Source organism: Corvus moneduloides, chromosome 3 (genome assembly GCF_009650955.1).
Source record: "Corvus moneduloides isolate bCorMon1 chromosome 3, bCorMon1.pri, whole genome shotgun sequence".
Classification (NCBI taxonomy): domain Eukaryota; kingdom Metazoa; phylum Chordata; class Aves; order Passeriformes; family Corvidae; genus Corvus; species Corvus moneduloides.
This window is the reverse complement of record NC_045478.1, coordinates 98,337,200-98,358,141: the sequence shown is the minus strand read 5'-3', so window position 1 is coordinate 98,358,141 and position 20,942 is coordinate 98,337,200. Positions and strand designations below refer to the sequence as shown.

General features: G+C 40.0%; 1 protein-coding gene across 5 annotated transcripts in view; it reads right to left on the bottom strand.

Moving 5' to 3' along the window:
- HHAT (hedgehog acyltransferase) overlaps positions 1-20,942 on the bottom strand; it is a 151,598-nt gene that overhangs the window by 98,331 nt on the left and 32,325 nt on the right. For 3 of the 5 annotated variants that reach the window (XM_032102908.1, XM_032102906.1, XM_032102905.1), the window contains exon 9: positions 20,403-20,438. The exons of 1 other annotated variant lie outside the window; for it this stretch is intronic. In XM_032102908.1, the coding sequence (XP_031958799.1) occupies positions 20,403-20,438 (36 nt within the window). Of the gene's footprint in view, positions 1-2,815; positions 3,911-6,558; positions 6,626-20,402; positions 20,439-20,942 lie in introns of those variants that run through there. One more of the 5 variants, XM_032102907.1, reaches the window with a different exon arrangement.

Here is a 20,942-nt window from a genome sequence, read left to right as displayed (position 1 = left end):
CCATAGCATGCCATGGAAACATAGGGATGTAACAAGTGCTTTCAGGTCAACCACAATGCCATGTATGCTGTCCATCAGTGCCATGTCTGTTCCAGCCACCTACATGGAAGTTAACGAAGTGGACTTTTGGGAAGTGAGAAAGCAGACTGGGGAAAATGCCAGATAGGCTGATTGACATGGAGCAGATACTGTAATTAGTTGGAATTAAAGGTCATCCTTGCTACTGTTGGTTTTTTATCATCATCATCAAGAACTAGTCTGAGACAGCAGCTAGGTAAGGACACCACAGCACTAAGCAGGAGACCCGAACGGGCAAAGCCAAAGGAGCGGCAGGAATTATAAAAGTCAGGAAAAAAACCTATCTGACTTAGAATGAGAGAAAAAAAAAGGCAGAGCTAACTAATTGTTTTTCAGCAATTTTCAGTAATTTTCCTGAGAAGTTTTCATTTTTTAGACAAAGAACCTCAAAACCTGCGAAAAATCTAAGGCATAATTTGATTTTGACAGCAAAGAGGCATAAGATGGTAACGTTGGCTGCCTGAAATTGTCTATCACATATTAGGGAAACATGGTGCAATGCTTTTTTTTCCCCCACAATCAAAATTTACTATGTTTAATTTTTTACGATTTTATTCATTAGATATACACACTGCAAGTTATGTTAGAAAAGTTTGGTATTGTACCACAAAAGGTACCAAAGGAGAAATGGTCACTGGAGAACTTCACAGACAGTTTAATACAAAGAGCTGTAAAGGAACTGAAAGACTTTGCAAGCTTCAACCTCAATTATGTATAGAGTCCATAGTAAGAGCAATGGGTGTGAACTTTGCATTAAACTAACTCAGGCTAATGCAGTAATTGCTTAGAAGCCCCCTTCTTTAGGATACATTGGGAGGTTTTAAGTGACAAATGTTACAGTAACTAATGGATTGAGATCCTCATACTAAAAATAATGAAGTAACACAAGACTCATCTGCAGAAAAAATCCTACATCAACTTATGAATCCTATACAATTCTTTTGAAGCGTCCGTGGTTGCTGGGGATGCAGGACAGGGAGATTCCTCTTTCTTTGTCCAGAAGATAGTCACACAGGCCAGTGCACTGGCCTCACCATACATGAATTCTGTCTCAAAACAAGGATTTAGTGAGCAGACACACAAGACAGCCTAAAGAGCCATAATTATATGTAGGATGAACTGAATTCCAGCAGTTTAGATTAACAGCTTACTTTTCACAGCCAGATGACTGAAAAATGGACACCAGAGCTAAGTGCTCCCGACACAAAACTGTCCCATTGCACCTATTTGAGAGGACGACTTAGAGCCAAAAACCTGGTTTCAATTCAGATGCAAAGCCACGGCCTTTCGTGTGTTGTGTTAGGAAAAAAAGAATGTCCATAGGCAACATATTACAGAGTACTTTTACCTTCACACACAGACACCTATTACTTCAATATTGAGTAGGGCCATTAGTTTAGGTAATACGTAAAAAATAGACAGTCCTGCTATAACAGCAAATGGTGCAAAAATGGTGAATATCAGCTAAGGAACAATAGTCTTACCTAAGTCATCAATAGGAATCTATTTCAGAGCAGCTCTTGAGTAACTTGAAAAGGGACTTTCTGAAGACCTCTTCCAAGCAAAGGTTTTCCTTTCCCAGATCATAAAGGTAGGATTGGAAGATTCATTCATTTTTGCCTTTATTTAAATAATTGAGTCTGTCAACTAAAATGGTTGTGGCAGTCTCCTGCCAGGGCTGAAAGACAGGGTGATAAGCCTAATACAGCTAATTACAGCAGCAACCATCCTAAATCCTCTCAGAATCTGTTTCATAGAAATATCACTTTTCTGTGGAATAATTACCTCTTACATGCCCAATCCTATTCCTGACATGCTTATTTTAATGCTCTGACATTTTAATGCCATCTGCCTCCAAGAAGCCCAGCCTGACACGCTGTCAGAACTCAATCCACGCACCATCTTCCCACTCCCCATCATTTCACTCTTCCCCTGAATACAGAGGAATTGCTTCTCCAATGCCCAGTGTTATGATTTACCATTTGGCAGCATGAGTTAAGAGATGCTTCTAAAAGCAAACCACAGCAATTCTTGGCCTATTTGTACATGTTGTGACTATGGTTTCTGTAAAGTGAAGAAGAATCAAAGCCCATTGCTCCTGGAAGCACCAAATCCCTTCAGATCATGTTTTCTGAGTCATTTGTGTATGCAACAGAAATAATGCACAGTCCTGTTTTCTTCTCCTCCTAACCCCTTGACAATGGAGGAAAAATTCTTCTCTAGTCTCATTTATCTCCAATCAGCAAAGGGGTAGGTATGATAAAATAATAAAGTGCCTTCAGTCAGACAGGACTAGTTGATGCTGTTACCTTTCCTTTCTAATACCTTGCCTACAGAAACAGCAAAGAGGAAGAAGCCCATTCACCACAGGGACAAAGAAATGCCTCAGACAACTTGTATAGTAGGAACAGATTTTATTTCCCTGCTGCCCTCTGTTTGTTCTGCCTTTTTGTTCTTCCATTTTGTATTCCCTAATTCCTTTCCTAGGTTTAGTGACTGACAACATGTATTGTCCATTTCTATCAGGTCTGCAAGATCACTGCTGTGCCAGTGCCTCCCTCCCTGCAGGCTGTCACTAACAACTTTTGTGAGCTGACATTTCTCACAAAGTCGGCGGAACTGTACACTGCACAACCGGTTGCCAGGTGCTCATATATAAATATTTAATTGATACCTTTTTGTTTAGTAGCAACAACTCAAAAAAGCACAGATGGAATCATATCAAACACAGAATAAATTAATAAGAGAGATAATGACTAGTTTATTACATATAAAAGAATAAATCATCTCTTTACACCTCGCTTTCATTTCTTTGTATTAAAAGAAAAGTTGATTAAGCATCTTTCCAAAAACATCGCACTGACTTCCAAAAATCACAACTAAGCTAAACCAACAAAAAAGAGGAGGCCATGTTCAGCACCCAATGCACTTCTAAGCAGAATTGTTTGGGAGCTTTCATCACTAACATAATTTTGTAAATTGATTACACAGACAAAGAACCCCATGCCTCCTTAATGCTGATCATAAATAAAAATGTAGGAAAAAGAAAGAGACACATTTAACAAAGAGTATTGATTTAAAATGCTTCTGTAATTTCTTTCAGGGCTACTAACACACAACTCTATATAATTTACAGTATATTTTGTTCAAAAGACAGCAATAAATGGGGAATGATCTTTTGGTGAAAGCTCTCAAGCCTGCTGTGGGGATTCAGCATGCTTGGGTGGCTCTCTGAAACACCTCTGCTCCAATGCAGGCAGCGTGGGGAACAAACAGGAGGAGCCAGAAGTCTCTGTGCAGTTACACGACTGGAGCGCTGTGAAGGATGGATACAGACTCTTTGGGAAGGACAGCATGGGAAGGCCTGGACAGGGACTTGGTCCCTGTGAAAGAGCAGCTGGAGTGCATAGAGTTGTGCCTGGGGATGGGTGTCCCTGTACCGGGTCTCTGTTACAGACCTCCCGATCCCACAGCAGCACTCGGCAATGCAGCACTGGAGTGCCTTAACGACAACTTCCCAGCATGGGGAACCAGCAAGGAAAGGTGTTCTGCTGGACTTTGTACTTACAACAACAAATAACTGGTCAGAGAGAGGGAAGTCACAGGCAGCCTGGGCTGCAGTAACCATGTGATGATGAGCTTCAGCATCTTGAGAGGAGGGAGCAAGGCAGTAAGCAGAACCACAGCCTTGGATTTCAGAAGAGCAAACACCATCCTTTCCAGAGATCTGTTTATAAGAACCTCATGGGACGTAGCTCTGGAGAGAAGAGGGATCCAGGAAAGCTGGTTGATATTCAGGCATCACCTCCTCCAAGCTCAGGAAAGGTCCATCCTGACAAATAAGAAATTAAGCAAAAGCAGCGTGTGAGAGCAAAGAGCTCCTTACTGAACTCAGACATCAAAAGAAGGCTTAAAAGAGGTGCAAATACTAATTTCATTGTTAGTCTTCAGAGGACTTACAAGTTTAAACAATGGGATATTTTGAGTGCTAATTTATTTTTAAATAATCATTCTAACAAAACTAGGGCCTTCTGCATGCACCTCTGGGCAGACTTTTGCATCAGCAGTTCTTGGGGGCAGTATCAGGAGCTAAAATCATGCAGCTTTTCATAGAGAAACAAAACCTTTATTTCTATAAAACAGAACAAAGTCTGTTGATCTCAACACAAACATGATCTTTTGGAAGAGATATAATTTTAAGGTCTGAAGCTATATGTTACGAGGACAAAAAAAGCCAAAGCACAAAATGCTGACCCAGCATAACAGTATTAATAACTTTGTTGTTTAATAACGAGGAAAAAAACCCACTTTACTCGAATAAAGTGATTTCAGGGGATGTTCAGGTGGGAATCATGAAGAATTTCTTCACAGAAAGGGTTGTCAAGCATTGGAATGGGCTGCCCAGAGTACTGAGTGAAGTCACCATCTCTGGAAGTCTTTAAGAAATGACTGAACATGGCACTTAGTGCTATGGTCTAGTTGACGACATGGTGAGTGGTCAAGGGTCAGACTCAATGATCTTGGAGGTCAGTCTTTGCCAACCTAAATGGTTCCATGATTCAGAACAAAGTGGACTAAAACTTACTCACACATACAAACAGTTATTCATGTTACCATGCTTTAAAAAAAAGTTATTTTATCACTAGTAACTGGAATTAAAATGTCAAGAGATCAGTTCTGTGAACTGATGATTAAATATTTAATAACTACAAAGTAACTCATAACAATGTTTCCTACTCTGCCCTCAAGTGTATCCATAGGACACATGAGAAGAGTCAGGGTGCCGTGACCACCCTGCGCAGGTTCTGGAAGGTCTGTCCTACTTCAGTGAAATTACAATGACCTCATCAAGACGCAGCTGCATCCAGGACACTGATCATAACCAGCACAAAGATATGTCAGCTTTCTGTGATTAAATAATTTGTCAGTTTGATCCTCAGAATGATCTGTGCTCCTACAGCTTTAGCAAAAGATTGTACCTCCTACACATTCACCTCCACAGCTGAAACATCTTAATGAAAGCTGTCATTATTTTTGTAATTTACTTCTGAACTCTTCAGAGACACCATCAGCTGAAGTGAGACACTCCTGCCTGAAAATTGCTTTCTGAGCCTTTTGTTAAGGTGGAAGAAATTTGAGAAGAATAATTTCAGGGCTTCCCCATTGACTTGTTCTATGCACACGACAGCACTTCATAAAACCTTGGTCACTGCTCTTAGTTTGAGGTGGACCAAGTTTTTGTCTTTCCCCACTTCAATATAAGAGGAAGAAAAAAAACCACATTGAAAACAGCAATGTTAGGCACAAAAATAATTTTGAGTGGAACAAAGGGCATGTATGGTATTAGACACTCACTTTCTGAAACCCCCTTTTGAGCTCTATGCCTTTGACCTTTACACCACTCCCTAAGCACTATCTAAAAAGCAACAAAGGTTAATGTTCTGTAAACAGGTAACTTCCCTCCTAGCACCAAAATATCTTTTAACTTGGTGACATAAATAAGATCACATCTTCTTTGAGCAATTGTCATATAACTGTGTTACATCTGCAGTTCTGGCACACACCATAAACCTTCTACACAGATTGTGACCAGAATTTCAAAGAATCATAGATCCATTAGGTTGGAAAAGACTGGCAAGATCATCAAGTCCAACCTTTGGCCAAACACCACCTTGTCAACTAAACCATATTGTGAAGTGCCATGTTCACTTGTTTTATGAACACTTCAAAGATGCCAACTCAATCACTTCCCTGGGGAGTCTGCTTCAATGCTTAACCATGCTTTCAGTGAAGAACATTTTTCCTAATATCCAACCAGAACCTCCCCTGCTACAATTTGAGGCCATTTCCCCTTCTCCTGTCACTTGTCGCCTTGGCGGGGAGACCAACCCCCACCTTGCCACAATCTCCTTTCAGATAGCTGTGGAAGGCAGTAAGTTGTGGAAGGCTCTCCTGAGCCTTCTTTTCTCCAGATTGAACAACCCTTGTGCTCTCATCTGCTCCTCATAGGACTTATGCTTCAGACCCTTCAATCAGAGACAATTCAATCACAACTTTTCACTTAAGTTATAGCTGTGCTAACTTGTCACTATTAATTTTTGAGAATCAAAAACTGAAAGAAAGCTTGCAGATCACATCTACAGGAAAGTACAAATAACAGAAGATTGGTCTGCAGGGGCAATTTCTGTCTGCTGTACAAAACACTTTGTCCCATCAAGGCTGATCTTTCATACAGAAGTGAAATACTGATAGTTTCTGTGAAATTCCTTAACCTGAAGTCAGGGTTTAAATACTACCTGTTATAACAAGTCCTGTAGGCAGCAGAAAACCTGCATAAGACAATGCCCTGTGCTACCACAAAACAAAAAGGCAAAGGCATTAATGAGAAATTGCGAAATTATTCATTATAACTTTTGCTCCATAACCATTGCTCTTGAGTCATGCAAAGCTCTGATCAGACAGTTCAAAACATCAACAGACCTTCAGTTCTGGAATCTGGAACCAGAGAAGGCAGGGAAAATCTTCCAGAGGTGGGTATCCCAATGAACTAGGATTGTTGCCCATAAAAGCAGAGACAAAAAGTGATGGAAGACCTGGCAACAGCTACTCTTAAAATCAGACTGAATGCAGGACAAGCAGTACTGCAATAAACACAAGACCACTGGTGCATGACTAGAAGTTATTCCCCAACTTCAAGTAAGTCAAGTGGCAGTAAAAGCATAGATGTCACATTGTATCTAATCATTGAAACAAAGTTAATCCAAGGAAGTAATTTGTTTTTAAATTACTCAAACAGTTTTTTCATTTGGCAAAAACTAAAGAACACTTACCCTTCCTGCTGAGTTTAAGCTCAATTACTGTTATGCTAACATACAGAGAATCATCTTGAAATAATAGTCCAGAATTAAAATATGAATCTGAGGCATTAACACCAAATTTTATCATACTTATCTGTTTCTTAAAATTGTCTCAGATGATAGAAAATATGTATTCTCTATTGGCAATTGCTATTTTGTGAGGAATTAATTAGAAAGTTAAATTACCCCTTACACTGGTCTTTTTTCCAGTACTTCTAATGTTGAAGCCTAAAGATTTCTAAATATAAAACATTATTTCCTTTCACATTCCTTTTTGTCAGTTCTGTAGATGCAGAGATGGTTGTTCTGTGAAAGCTACCTGTATTTTGACAACAGGCTGTATCATCCAAAAAGTATGAAACACATCATTCCCAATTTAAACACTACTAAATATTTAAACCACAAGTCAGAAAATCCCATTTTTCAGAAACGCAGAAGTGTATTTTGTCCAGCTTGCTACTAGTGTTACAGACAGTTATTTGGAGGTATGTACTCTATTCTTGCAGTGCTACCCCAAATAAAGAGAATGAACACAAAATCCCTCTTCATGCTGATCATACAAATATTGGCCTGTCGGTTGTCCACTAGATAACCAACAACTTAAAACACAATTTTTTGTGAGTTATTTTGTGAGTCCAGTTCAAATCGCAGTGACAGCAAGAAATCATAACTATAGTTGAAATGTGTTTCCACAGAGAGAGGGAGAGAAAAAGGACAAAACAGGTTTCCATGGCTACTTGGTTAACCATCCCCATTTTGCTGTTTACATAGTTTCTAAACAAGACACTATAAACAAGAAGAAATGAAATATTTATTAAGATCTACATTACAGAAAGCTCCCACCATATGTCATGTCTGTTTCGACAGCTGACTGTCCAGCGGAGCCCTAAGACACACTGACATCTACTCACTGCTGGTGCTATCCGGTACATTATATAGCACAAACCCCTATGTGCAGGGAGGAAGCCCTTGACCCAAGTTCATTTACTAACATTTCATCAGTAATTTATTTTCAGTAGAAGATGATGCCTTGCCTTAAAACTAGGGATAAAACTGAAGTAAAAGCTCTTGCTTGGCTATCAGCTAAAATTTACTGATCATCAAAGGTTGCTCTCCAGTACTACCCATTTCAACAGTTGCAGTTTTAATAATTTACTTCTAATGCAAAAGAAGTTCCTCTTAGCTTGAGTCATCACCGTAAATGAAAGGTTAATTCTGTATAACAGCACTTTGAAAGCAAAAATGTCATCTAAATCAGGTCATTTTTATCTCCTATAAACTTTCACTTGAATTAGGCTTCTTATTGCCTGGGGGAGGAAAGACAAGTAACTGTGGTACCATTAGTACCGGGAAGATTCCAGACACGCCATCAAAAGCTCAGAAGTTCCATACAGAGTACCCAGCATGGAAAATTCTGGAGGTATTGTGGAGTTCTTGGTATTTGGATATCAACCTCATTCAGTTAAGACGCAGCACTTGGCCTTAGGTCCCGTATGCGCAGCCATCACACAGCACCACAGCTCACTCCAAGAGTGACAGCAGTCCTGCAGTACTGATTTCAACAAAATCTGCTAATTAGAATCATTGAACTGTTTAGTTTGTACAAGACTCTTAAGATAATCGAGTCCAACCATAGACCTAACACTGCCAAGTCCACCATCAAACCTTGTCCCTAAGAACCAGGTCTACATGTTTTTTAAATACCTCCAGGGATGGTGACTCAAGCAGTATGGTATGATCTACTTACATAACATTCAGAGACAGACAGTTTTTTCTAAGAAGCAACATTTTTCCTGCTGTGCTTGAGGAGTGTCCTGGAAACTTGTGTAGCTTAAACACTATCAGCCTGTCTCCCATCGTACAGGCAAACTTCTGTATTTCACTGTTGCTTTGTGTTTGCAAAAATTCCCATCAGTGAACGCACTTACTCTGTTAGACAATCTGTGAATTTAGCAGAGATCAGCTAATCTCTTCTCCATGGCAGGATCAACTCTACTTAGCTTACTCTTGAGCAAGATTTGCTCCTGAGTCATTCCTACACTCTGAGAGCATTCAAATTAGAACATTCACCTGAGCAAGTCATGGCCTGTTTTGACTCTCCATTTCCAGCCATCTAGGAAAGACATTTTACATATATATACACACACACATATATGAGTTTGGCAGAGCTCAAAGAAAAACACTACTGTTCTTTACATTCTAACGTCAGTTGCTTATCACTGGTCAAAAAATTGAAGGCAGTATTTGAAACTACTGTGCTTCACTAGTAAATGTCCAATATTTATTATTATCAGAGCAATAGTCTAATCCAGATTTGAAAAGCAACTCATTGTACCAAAATGCTAGACACATTTTAAATAATCTCTAAATCTACCACAACAGTCTCTGAAAGCACTAGCACATGGAATACTGTTATCCCTATAGCTACAGGAGATAATGTTCATTACATAACATTAGTATTCACAAAAAACTGTAGAGCAATACTTAGTACTCATGCATCCTGATTCTCTTTACATCAGTCAAGGTGGAATTCTTTATTTAATGGGGTTTTTGAAATTTGGGGTTACATCATGTAACTCAGGCAAGGATACAGCATTTTGCTGTTCACACAGAACAGAGCAGCAGAGGCTGGTTGGAAAGTGGAGTCAACTTTTCAAGTATTCAGCTATGTTGCTTGCAAGAAAGTGATAAATCTTCTTCAGGACAAAGGAAGCAAGAACTGTATGACAGCTGACAGTAAGAATTATCCTTTGGTTGCCATGACCTTAGCTCATTCTTCAGCACTGCATGGAAGTACTGCAATTACATTTTGGGGATAGAATAACAAGCCTACAGCATGTTATTTTACTCACTTATTTCAGACAGTAAGATAAACAGAAGCCTGAAGCTTTTGACCCTTCATCCCTTCAAAAGTATGAAATCTACCCAATTATTTATCACCTCTAAGATGGAAGTCTGTGTGCAATTTTGATTTGCATAGCCTAATTTCTTTACGTGCTAGGAAATGAGTGTTTCCCCTTAAACTGCACACCATAAACAATATATATTTGCAAAGATGCTAACTTGCATGTTTTATAAATATTTTCTTAATTTTACCTGCTTAAAAGATCACTTTTTACTAGTTTCCTATCTACATATATAACGCACCTAACTATATGCAATTAAGAGCACACACAGACTGAAATCCCTTTATTTCCTTTTTTGACCCTAAAATCATATCTGTGATAGAACAAGTCTAAATCCAATAGTTACTTCCTGTCCTGTTTTATCATCTGTTCTTGATGTTACATAAAGTGCTTATACTAAACATCACTGAGCTCTTACACAGCATTCTTAATCCACAGATCTGAAAGTACTTTACAAAGGATGACCATTATCCTGCTTCATTTATGAAAAGAAAAAACATGGAGATCTTCAGGGTTAAATTTGGATCTCACTACATTCCCACAGTCCACAGTGAAGCTGGAATTGCACCTCCCATCACAGTACCACTGGTCAGCCAGAACAGCATCCACCTCTGCAGATGGATTCCAGAGCCTTCCATAACACTGGTGGCCTGTAAGTTGCATGCAGTAATTCCATACACCACTTAGGCATTAATCCAGAGAGAATATGGCTTTCAATAGGGTATCTTATTCAGCTTGACAATCACTAAACACCTCCCATCCCACACAGGCAGCACTTTTAAACAGTGTGCTTTACCTGCTTACAGCTCCAAACACACCAGTGTTGCTCTCAGTGATGGAAATAACTGAGTCAAGTCCTGTGCTTGGGCTACTGAAATCAATACTCCTTCAGAGAGATAGATACATTGGTACCAAGGTATCCACTCAGGTATCTCAAAGTATTTTCACCTCCACACAAACTCTAAAACTACCTGACCTAGAGGTAACTAGGTATGAGTTACCAAACCTCCTGCTTCATCCTGTCCTCTCCTCTTTTTGATTTGTTTCTCATGTTCTCTCTTTGCACCTTGCTCTCAGATAGATGTTTAAACTCATAGACTGCCTTAACTCTATAAACTCTCCTGGACTATTCAGAGAACCTAGAACCAAGTACTGGAGATAAGGACTGAGAGCAGAATGTGTACTAACAACTACGTGGGTTACCAGGGTATCGATCTGATTGAAACTGCTAGACACTGCTGTTTGGCCATTAAAGAAGGATGCTCTCTATTTCAATAACACACCTGATGATGTTCTATCCAGATATCACAGCATGAGAAACCTTTGTAGCTTACAACTTCGCGTTGAAGTTAAGGGGTTATTGCTTTGACAAGCTGTATCACAACCACCTCAAATCTGCTTCTAGGCTCAGGCAAGGTGAAGCAAGCTGACACTGAACACAAAGATGAGCCAAACAGCCATGATCTTCAGGAAAGGATTCAGAACACTCCAGCCTTCACGACATTCCACACAACAAAGTAGCCAAGGAAGAGAAAGGCATGCAAGCTTCCCTGCCCACAGGGATAAAGGGAATTGTTCTGTATTCTCTGGTGCTAACCCAGATAGGTTATGCTGAGCAGCTCTTCCTAGAATCCCGTATGTTATATGAACTACCTCCTGTCTGATCTGGTGTTTTCAGGAAGAAAAGGGACAAAAGTAGAGGAGATTGTGTAACAGACTGCATCTTCTTGAATGCACATTTCCTAAAACGGGACCATCTTCCAAAAAACACACAGGCAGCCTCACGGACTCCCATGTCATTCCCCAAGACGTTCTAGAGAAAGCGAAGTCCCATCCCCTGCAGGCGCAGCCGGGCAGCAGCGGAGCGAGCGCAGAGGACAAGCTGCGCATCCCGGGGGTGCTGCCCGCGGCAGCTCCCGGCGCCCCCGCTCCCGCAGGACTCCGCCGGCCCGGGCCAGCGGGCGGGGCAGGAGCGCCTCCCGGCGGCAGCGCCACAGAGCAGCCGGGGGCCCGCGGCAGCGGCGCCGCTCCTGCCGCTCCTGCCCGGGACCGCCAGGCACAAAGGGAAAAGCCATCGGCACTGAGGGATTCATCTTCTCCCGCACGCGGCAGGGTACACTGGGCGGGAGGTTCATCACACGGCCCTTTCTCGGCGGGGGGAAGGACGGCAAGCTCAGAGCAGCAGCAGCAGCAGGGCCGGCGACAGATTAGTCTGAGGCATGTGCTGGCTGCGATGTCATTTACTGGGCTGCACACGACTAATTTACCAGAAGCTGGAGTAGAAGAGCACGCTTTTCATCCTATTTTTTTCTGGTTCTGGTCTACATCTTAATAATTCCACTACGAAGAGCATGTGGGTTTCTGAAACACGTCTGAAACACAGAACAACTTTGAAGTTTATACCATCCTCGTCCTCCTATTTGTAATCATGTCTCTTAGCATGCTAAAACACAAATATGGACCACGAGAAGAAAAAAAAGGACAACGTTAAAAGGGTAAAAGACAAAAGAATTAATCAAAAAGCAAACAAAATTAAGCAGATTTCTGTAAGTTTATACTCATATGAAACTTTGTACATGCTTAGTTTTAACTAGAAGTGTGTGGTGGAAGTTGAAGTAATACATAAAAGATATTTCTTACGTAATAATATTTTTTATGTATTCACTTTTGTGACTCTGAAATACTGATTGCTTCACTTATAAAAGATGCAAAGTCCCTCAGACTGAAATCACATGTAAACTCCAGCCAAATTCTGGCACTTACAACTAGGGACAAAAAGTTCTTGTGACACAACTTCCTGGACTACACGAAGAATAAATTGAGAATCCTTAAAATCACAGGTGGTTCAATATGCTGGGCACACACTTTCTTCCAATACACTGAAATGCAACCTTTGATGCCACTCCGTTAAAAGACTCAGTAAAATTATTTAAAAGTAGCATGAAATGAATCTTTAAATATTTCACGTTTCACAGTGTATTTCTTACAGATAGTAACTCAAATACCCTGCAACAAAAATAACAAACTGTTTTAATTCACAGTTGCAACACATAAACATGATGAGATCTGTACATTGTTAATCCCGACTTCCCCACTCCAACAGTTTAAGTTAAATGTCACATTTACATAACATTTACATAAAGATTCAGTTTTGTTTATACAAACCCCAGCCTTATTTTTGTAACATGCTCAATGCTAATTCATTATGTAACAACAGATTGTTTGCTCTTTTAAAAAAATAGGTGGTTTCATCCTGAGAAGGCACCTGAGAGACCACAATTGCTCTGAAGCAATTTAGCACTCAGCCTTTCTCACTGTTTCATCAAGTTTTTAAGGTTGGGTTGTTTTAAAACAAACAGGGTATCTTGGACACTGTCCCATGCTAAGACAGACACCTCAACTGATTTTATACATCACGGTCACTTCTGTTCAGTTCACACTTGTGCCCAATACACACAGGAGAACAGTCACAGAGCCTCCCAATGCAACCCACAGGAGTTAATTATGGACTTCTAGTAGTGGTCACGTTGGTCTAAAATTTGAAACATTTTAGAAGATTCCAAGCACTATCCAGCCTGCTGGTTTTTATTGAGGTTTTTTGTTTTCTTTTTATTAACCACTTCGCTCTTATTACTGCTTTCAACAGAACACATTTAGACCAGTGCTGACCCATTCAAAAATTGCAAACAACAGCAAACATGGCAAAACTTCCAGTGCCTCTGAAAGCAGAGCTCACAGGAGTCTGCAATGCAGCTGGATGTAACTGCAGTATTTTATAAAAAGAGCTATATTTTTCAACTTCTCCATGCATGGATGGATGGATTAGCTGCTATTCTCTCATGTTTTAAAACTTTAAAATTATTTTTGCAGAAACCCTAAGGCCCCATATTGAAAGCAAGAGAGAATTCTCTAAGCTAATACCACTACCTCTTCACAGCAATGAAATAAATGCTTTAACCTTAAAATGAAATATAAATTAGACACAAAACCAATTCAATCACATCGGCTGATTATTACAATTGTGTTTATTACCAACAAGACTACATTTTTAGGTTTAATATATACTAACAACCACAAAATTTCAAGTCTCTACAAAAGCTGTCTCCAGCACGTCACATTTACATCACAAGATTCCCAAAGATTGCAAGAACCACCTTTTGTGCTTTGCTCCTTTGCTAAGGAGACATTATTTCAGTGGTCTTTCTTCTCCCAAGGGATGTTTTTGCAATGAAACCTGGAAACAGCCTGTTTCTGTGTTAGTCTGCTCTAGAACCTTGTACCACAGCGGGCCACTCCTGACTGAAAACACTGCTTGTGCTATTTCCACCAGCTTTATCTGCACTGCTCCAGAGGAGTACCGAGATCCAAGGAGTTCAAGACTAGCGAATACTTACTAGAGTCACATACCCTACCAGTCCCCTTGTTTTGTTTAAAGGCTAGGGATTGGAGGCAGAAATGAGCCAGAAGAGAATTCAAGTACAGCAGTTACACATATCCTACACACAGTGGTCCTACCTGCACATGACAAACAAATTACCAGCATCACTGGATCGTTCCCCAGGAAGCCTATCAGTGGATTTAAGTGGAATGATGCAGTGCATCCCTTGCAGCATTGGCAGTTTTTACAGTCTACATTATTTTGATGATTACAGGTATATATAAAAATTGGTTTCCTTCATCCAGAGACTTTTCTGGTTAATCAATACAATACCTTTGTGCCAGCACTGATCCAAGTGAGAAAAATGAGACAGATACATAAAATTGTCATAGACATACCACAAGTTATACTAAAGAAAAGAGTATTGTTTACTCAGCAGGTCTCCCATAGACACACGTACGCACAAAAGTCAAATAGATCTGCTCCTATCAGTCATCCAGGGCTTTCAGGGAAAGCAGTACAAAGCTTTAGCAATACTGGTCAGGATTAACCTCATTTGGAATAGACCAGCCAAATTCACACAGTGCAAAAATTCCTCCTTAGGGCACCACGTTTTCCTCAAGGTGTCTGAAGGAAGGTGAGCGCAGCACTGGGGCCATTTTTTATGGCAAAAGACTGAGGTTACATGCTGACTGAAGTAACAGCCTGAAAAGAGAAGTCCCAAGGGTACAAACTACTAAGGAACTAGGAGGTGACTGCACAGGCCACAGGACAGCAAAACTGGTACACTTTTATCCACACCATCTATCAGAAACAAGTGGCCTATTGGTGTGAAGGACCCCTAGAACCAGACACATACTTTTTTTCTTAGGAAAACATTGTGGTTTGCTTCTCACTGTTGCGAGAGTTGGGACTGTTCAGCTTAGAGAAGGCTCCAGGGAGACCTTAATGCAACCCTTCAAGACTTAAGGGGGGCTTATAAGAAAGATGGGGACAAGATGTTGAATAAAGCCTGCTGCAATTGGACAAGGGGTAATAGCTTTAAGCTAAAAGAGGGTAGATTCAAACAGAGGGAAAGAAGAAATTTTTTATTTCAATTAGGGTGATGAAACATTGGAACAAGTTGCCCAGAGAGGCAGTAGATGCCTCATGCCTGGAAATATTTGAGGTCAAGTTGGACAGGGTCCTGAGCAAACTGACCTAGTTGAAGCTGTACGTACTTGTTCCAGGGTAGGATGGCCTAGGCAATCCTTAGTGGCCCCTTAGAATAAAAACTATTGTATGATTCTATGACTGCTGTGCATGTTTGAAGGCTGACTAGGTATCCAGGACACAGAGTGAACCAAAAAGTCAAATTTCTTGACAAAACAAAGTAAAAAGAATGTATCCTTGGGATATCTAGCACTTTCAAAGGCAGAAGTGTCTTTCCACATACCCTTATCAATGCTGCTGGAGAAAATGGAATCTCATTAATACTGTGCTGTCTAGCCCAGCAACAGCATATTAGATGATCAATGGTATTTTATGGGCAGCTACATTCAAAAGAGCAGCAGAGACTGTACAGCAGCAGCAGTGGTATTTGGTTCCCCAGAGGAGGCCATGTGTTACAGAGAACCTCACACAGAATCTGTGTCCAGCTGTTGGAGCCAAGAATCACCACTGAGCTTACCTAGCAATGGAGTTAGAGAACTGCTGCAGCACATGTTGACTCTCCAAGACTTGTGTGCATTAAAGAGAAAGGGGAAGCTCAGAAGTTCAGGGGTTAGTATTGTGCAATTTTTTGGATGTGTTGGGGTTTTTCGGCCAGCTGTTTTTGTGGGGTTTTTTTCAATACAGTGATAGAAAGATCTGCTTGAGTTTTTTTTTAAGCAGGAGTATAGATTTCTTCAGCTTGGGACAGCCTGAAGATGAGGGATCCCATGGGATTCCACAGCAAAGTCACACAGAAGTTGAGCAAGATGATGAACAGATTTTTCCATTTCTTCTTCTGTAATCATACCTTAGTTAGGACCATAATCCCCTCTTTCACCATAGGACCATTCTGCCCTTACCCAGAGGTGCCCTTTTCCTAACTAAAAATCAGTGGAGGTCACCACACAGTAGATTTTGATTCTAGAGGTAAACTATGCCATGCTTTACCTGAGAAAACTAAAAAAGCGGGTGGTTTTCAAGTTTTGTATTCAGAGTACCTTTGCTAACTAAGCTAACCTAAGTAACCTGCAACTCTAAACAAGCTAAAGTAATTGCAAACCATGGGGTGAGCTGAGAGCACTGCTAACAGATGGATGCCTTTCAGAGACACTGGGGGTGCGTGGTCCTGCAGCTCTCTTCAAAGCCAGATCTGTACTGAAATGAGTATGATTCACACTTTTTCAAAGGCACAGCAGAGCTGAAAGCATAGAGATTTTTCAAAAGAATCATGCCTGCAGGAACTGTCATTCTTCCCCACTGTCCTCATCAGTGCTGTCCTAAAGGAAGCACTGTTTGGCATCAGGACAGTAAATATTCCCACAAGTTCACAATTTTATTTTATCCAATGCCCTGTTCTCAGCACTGGATGAAATGCCTAGATAAAATAGCTTCAGTGAGCAAAGAGCAACAGGCAGCCTCTTAGTCTTTCCCCTCTAAACTGCTATACTAAGGGCTATTTCTATATATTTTTAACTCTGAAAATACACCTATTGCTCCATTCTGAGAATGCTCTGATTTAGGAGAAAAAGGGTTGTTTCTCCTGCAGTCACACTGGAAAAATATTACTACATTTGTATAGTACTCATGTGATTTAAATAGGCAATTAATAATTTTGGTAATCCCAAAAGTAGTAACAAATAGATTCTTTTATATCATTGTGTGAAAACAGTGGGCAGATGACCTTCCAGGTATAGTAGTATATTTTTCATTACTACCAAACCCCAGTTTTCATCACAAAAGTACTAATCCTTCCCCGGTGAGCTTCCATGATCCCTGTTTCAAATACAATGGTATAACTAACAAATGTTCAAAACCCAGACCCCCCATATACTCAATTGCACTTTATCTTCACAAATATGAGTTCCATGACACCACCTGATTTCAGCTTGCAAGCAGTAATTAAAAATCTAGTCCCAGAATCCAGTTCAGTCCAAGCCAGTAAACAGCATATTATTAACCATTGCAGTATAATATGTACCTATCCATAGTACATCTGAACACACGGGACTGCTAAACTTTTCCAAGCTATCTTAAAAGTGGTATCAGAAGCACAGTTCAAGACATAGACAGGTGGACAGAAATTATTTTCTATTAATTTTTTACTAAGAACACAGAAAAAACCCTGTGTAGTTGTAATTCTCTATAAAACTTTGTGTCATGCTTCACTTGGGGAAGCCACTGACTCTGTATGCCAGGCTAGTACATACAGTCCCAGTTCCTTCAATCAGCATTTAATTAGGCAGATTGTCCTTTTAGCAGAGACTATATTTAGCTTTGTTGGCCCCGCATTTTATATTTGCAAGCTTCATGCTGGGTTCCCTGTTCCATGGCAGGGTGGCATCATTATATTTAAAACAATATAACTTCTTGTGCATTTCAAATCCCAGCTCATAGACTTTCAATGCTTCCTGCAACTCAGGTCTGTTTGGGTTCAAGTTTATTCTTTCCAACTGTTTGTATTTCACACAGAAATGAAAACTGTGAAGAGGGCAGTATGACATGTGTGACAGATACTTTATGAACACAGGAGATGAACTGCAAGTTCTCAGGAGCAGAGACTGTCTAGGCGAAAAAAGGCAGTAACTTTCTAAAATTCACAAGGCAGACCAACAGAAGAGATTAGCACCAAGTCTGTTTCCTACTCCAAATCATCTACTAAAAGGATTTTTTTTTTTTTTTTTTTTTTTAGTTAAGGAAACACCAAGCAAAACTCATTCTGGTACAACAGAAGGCAAAATTACTTCCTCCTTAGCAGCAGAGCTACAGAGATAGCAGATGATGGTTGTCCAACTGGTTAACAGAGGTAGGTAAGAGGCTGAAAATGTCTATGCTAAGGTTAGATGAGGAACTGCATAGGACACAGCTGGCTTTGAAAAAATGATACATTAGTCAAAGATGACATTCAACTCATGCCAATTCCATGGTTATTTGCAGTCCAGGATCGCGCAAACATACAACTTAAATACTGCATCTCCTTGGGATGTAAAGCAATGTTGTATGAGGGAAAAATATCTTACTACATTCTTTGTATGAAGCAAATGAAAATATTTTATGGCAGAAGCATTACCAGGGCGTCAAACTTAGTACATTAATGCTTACCATGATTCTACTCTTGGTTATGTGGCTGTAGGCATTCCCAGGAGACCTTCTTAGGCACCATACTTCTTTTGTAAAGTAGCATATTTAAAGCCATGTCTTAATATGATTTCCATTTCTTATGCAATTATTTACAAACAGAATCTGCTTGTCAAAATATAGATGTAACTAATTTTGTAGCACTGATACCAGAACTTAAATATTCAGTTGTCTAAGAACTCTAAAACACAAGTACATTCAGTAATATTGACACTATGCCTTCAGTGAAGGGAGCTATCTGCTAAACATTGTAATGTTACACACAAAGAAATACACAAAATAACCCTAACCTTATAAAGTCTACTGCTCAAAGGTTATGAGAAATGGGTTGGCCTGTGCAACGTTAAAACAAACCTGATTTTCCCTGTGATGTAGGCTTGTATGATCTCATATCTGGTGCCAAAAAACACTGCATTAAAGCCACAAGGACTCATGTGTGAAGGTTTGAGACAGTCTTTATGCAGGAAATATGACAAAGTAGCCTAAAATAAGGAGTTCAGCAGCAAGTCATCTCAAGGAAAGGCTGATGGTGGGACCCAAACAGCACTCTGACGCATACATACTGGGCCCACTCTTCCAAGGTAGAGTTCTTCACTGATAGATGTATTGCACCATTCCAGTGGATGAAATAACTGATAGAATTAATTCTCTAAGTGCCCAAAGACTACAGAAAAATTCACCTTTCATAGCACACACTACACTTCTTTGTAAAGATCAGTAGATGGTAATAGCTTTTTTATTAAAAATGAAGGCAAACACATTCTTGGTGAACATCTGTGACTATGCCCCCCACAAAAAACTCTAAACAGCAAAAAGAGTTTCTCAGTGTAGAATTCAAATGCATTAACCTCCCTTTTCTTGCTGAAGTGCCCTGCTTTAATTGCTTCATCCCTCTAAATATCATCCACCAAAGTACTCAAACAGCGATTCCACTTTCCTTATTCATCTTCAGAACACAGTCCATTCCATGCATTGAATAAATTGATTTTTCTGTTGAGAATATAAGACTCCACATTCCCAATTTTCTGTAAAATTCAAGCCCTCTTTACAAGGTATAAAGGTACTAGAGTTACCAGTATAAGAGTTTTTAAAAGCTTTTCTTCAGTACAAGAAAAATTAAGATTTTCACAGCCACTGAAATTTCCTGAGTCACGTTTTCCTTTAGAAGTTCATTAGAGAGTGACATTGGGTAGATATCCAAGACAAATAGTTAAAGTTTTTCAAACTAATAAATAAACAGAAGACAAAAGCAGATCTTGCCATAGAAAGTATAAAGTAATACTGAATTCACAAAGTGATTCTTACTTACAACAACAGAAATGCTTTATAACACGCCTGCTGAGATAGGATCTGTTTTCTTCATAGCAGCTAGTAAGGGGCTGTGTTTTGGATTTGTGCTGAAAACACGGGGATGCTTTTGTTACACACAGTCAAGGCCTGTTCTGCTCCTCACACCACCACTAAGAAGTAGACCAGGGGTGCACAAGGGGAGGAAGAGGAGGGGACAGAGTCAGGACAGCTGACCCCAATGGATATCCCACGCCATATGGTGTCACACTCAGTGTATCAAGCTGGGGGAAGAAGGAAGCAGCTGGGGGATGTTCTGAGTCATGACATTTGTCTTCCCAAGACACCATTGCACATGATGGAGTGAATGAATTCCTTGTTTTGCTTTGCTTGTGTGTGGCTCTTACCTTCCCTATTAAACTGTTACATCATCCCACGACTCTTCTCAGTTTTACCCTTCCAATCCTCTCCCCATCCTGTTCTGGGGAGTGAGCATCCGTGGGCCTGGCTGCCAACTGAGGTTAAACCACAGCAATATAGAAATACAATTCAAAATAAGTATTAGCTTACCTGACCAGAAAGCGATGCAGCCCAACGTCAAAACTTCTGTAAGAAAAAGAGATCCACCAAATTATTAAAAAATACAACTCTGTTGAGTATTGTACAAACACTGTGTTTCAAAACAACAATACCAAATATAAAGTTACTAGAATTGATTAAACAAAGAGCAAAAGTATGACACAACTTCCTTTCTGTAATGACACATGAAATTTAATATGATAATCACATGAAAAGATTTAGGTGCATGTTAAAAAGCTCACAAATCTCTTGTTGGAGTATTTATTCAGTAAAGTATTAACATTCAGAGTATTATAACCCACATAAAGCACAAATCGTGCATACGCTTTCTGGAAATAATGTAAGCATCCTGGTCATCAGCACATTTTCTGTCATATGCAAGTAGATCCTCTGTGCAAAACTGCTGCGGAATCTCTTTCCCCTTTTCTGCTCTGTACTGCACTAAAATGCAAGGGACTGCTGTGAATTCTCTCCATGATACAGAATCATCAAAAAAAACCCCTTATGTCTCCTTCAAATATAGAATATACC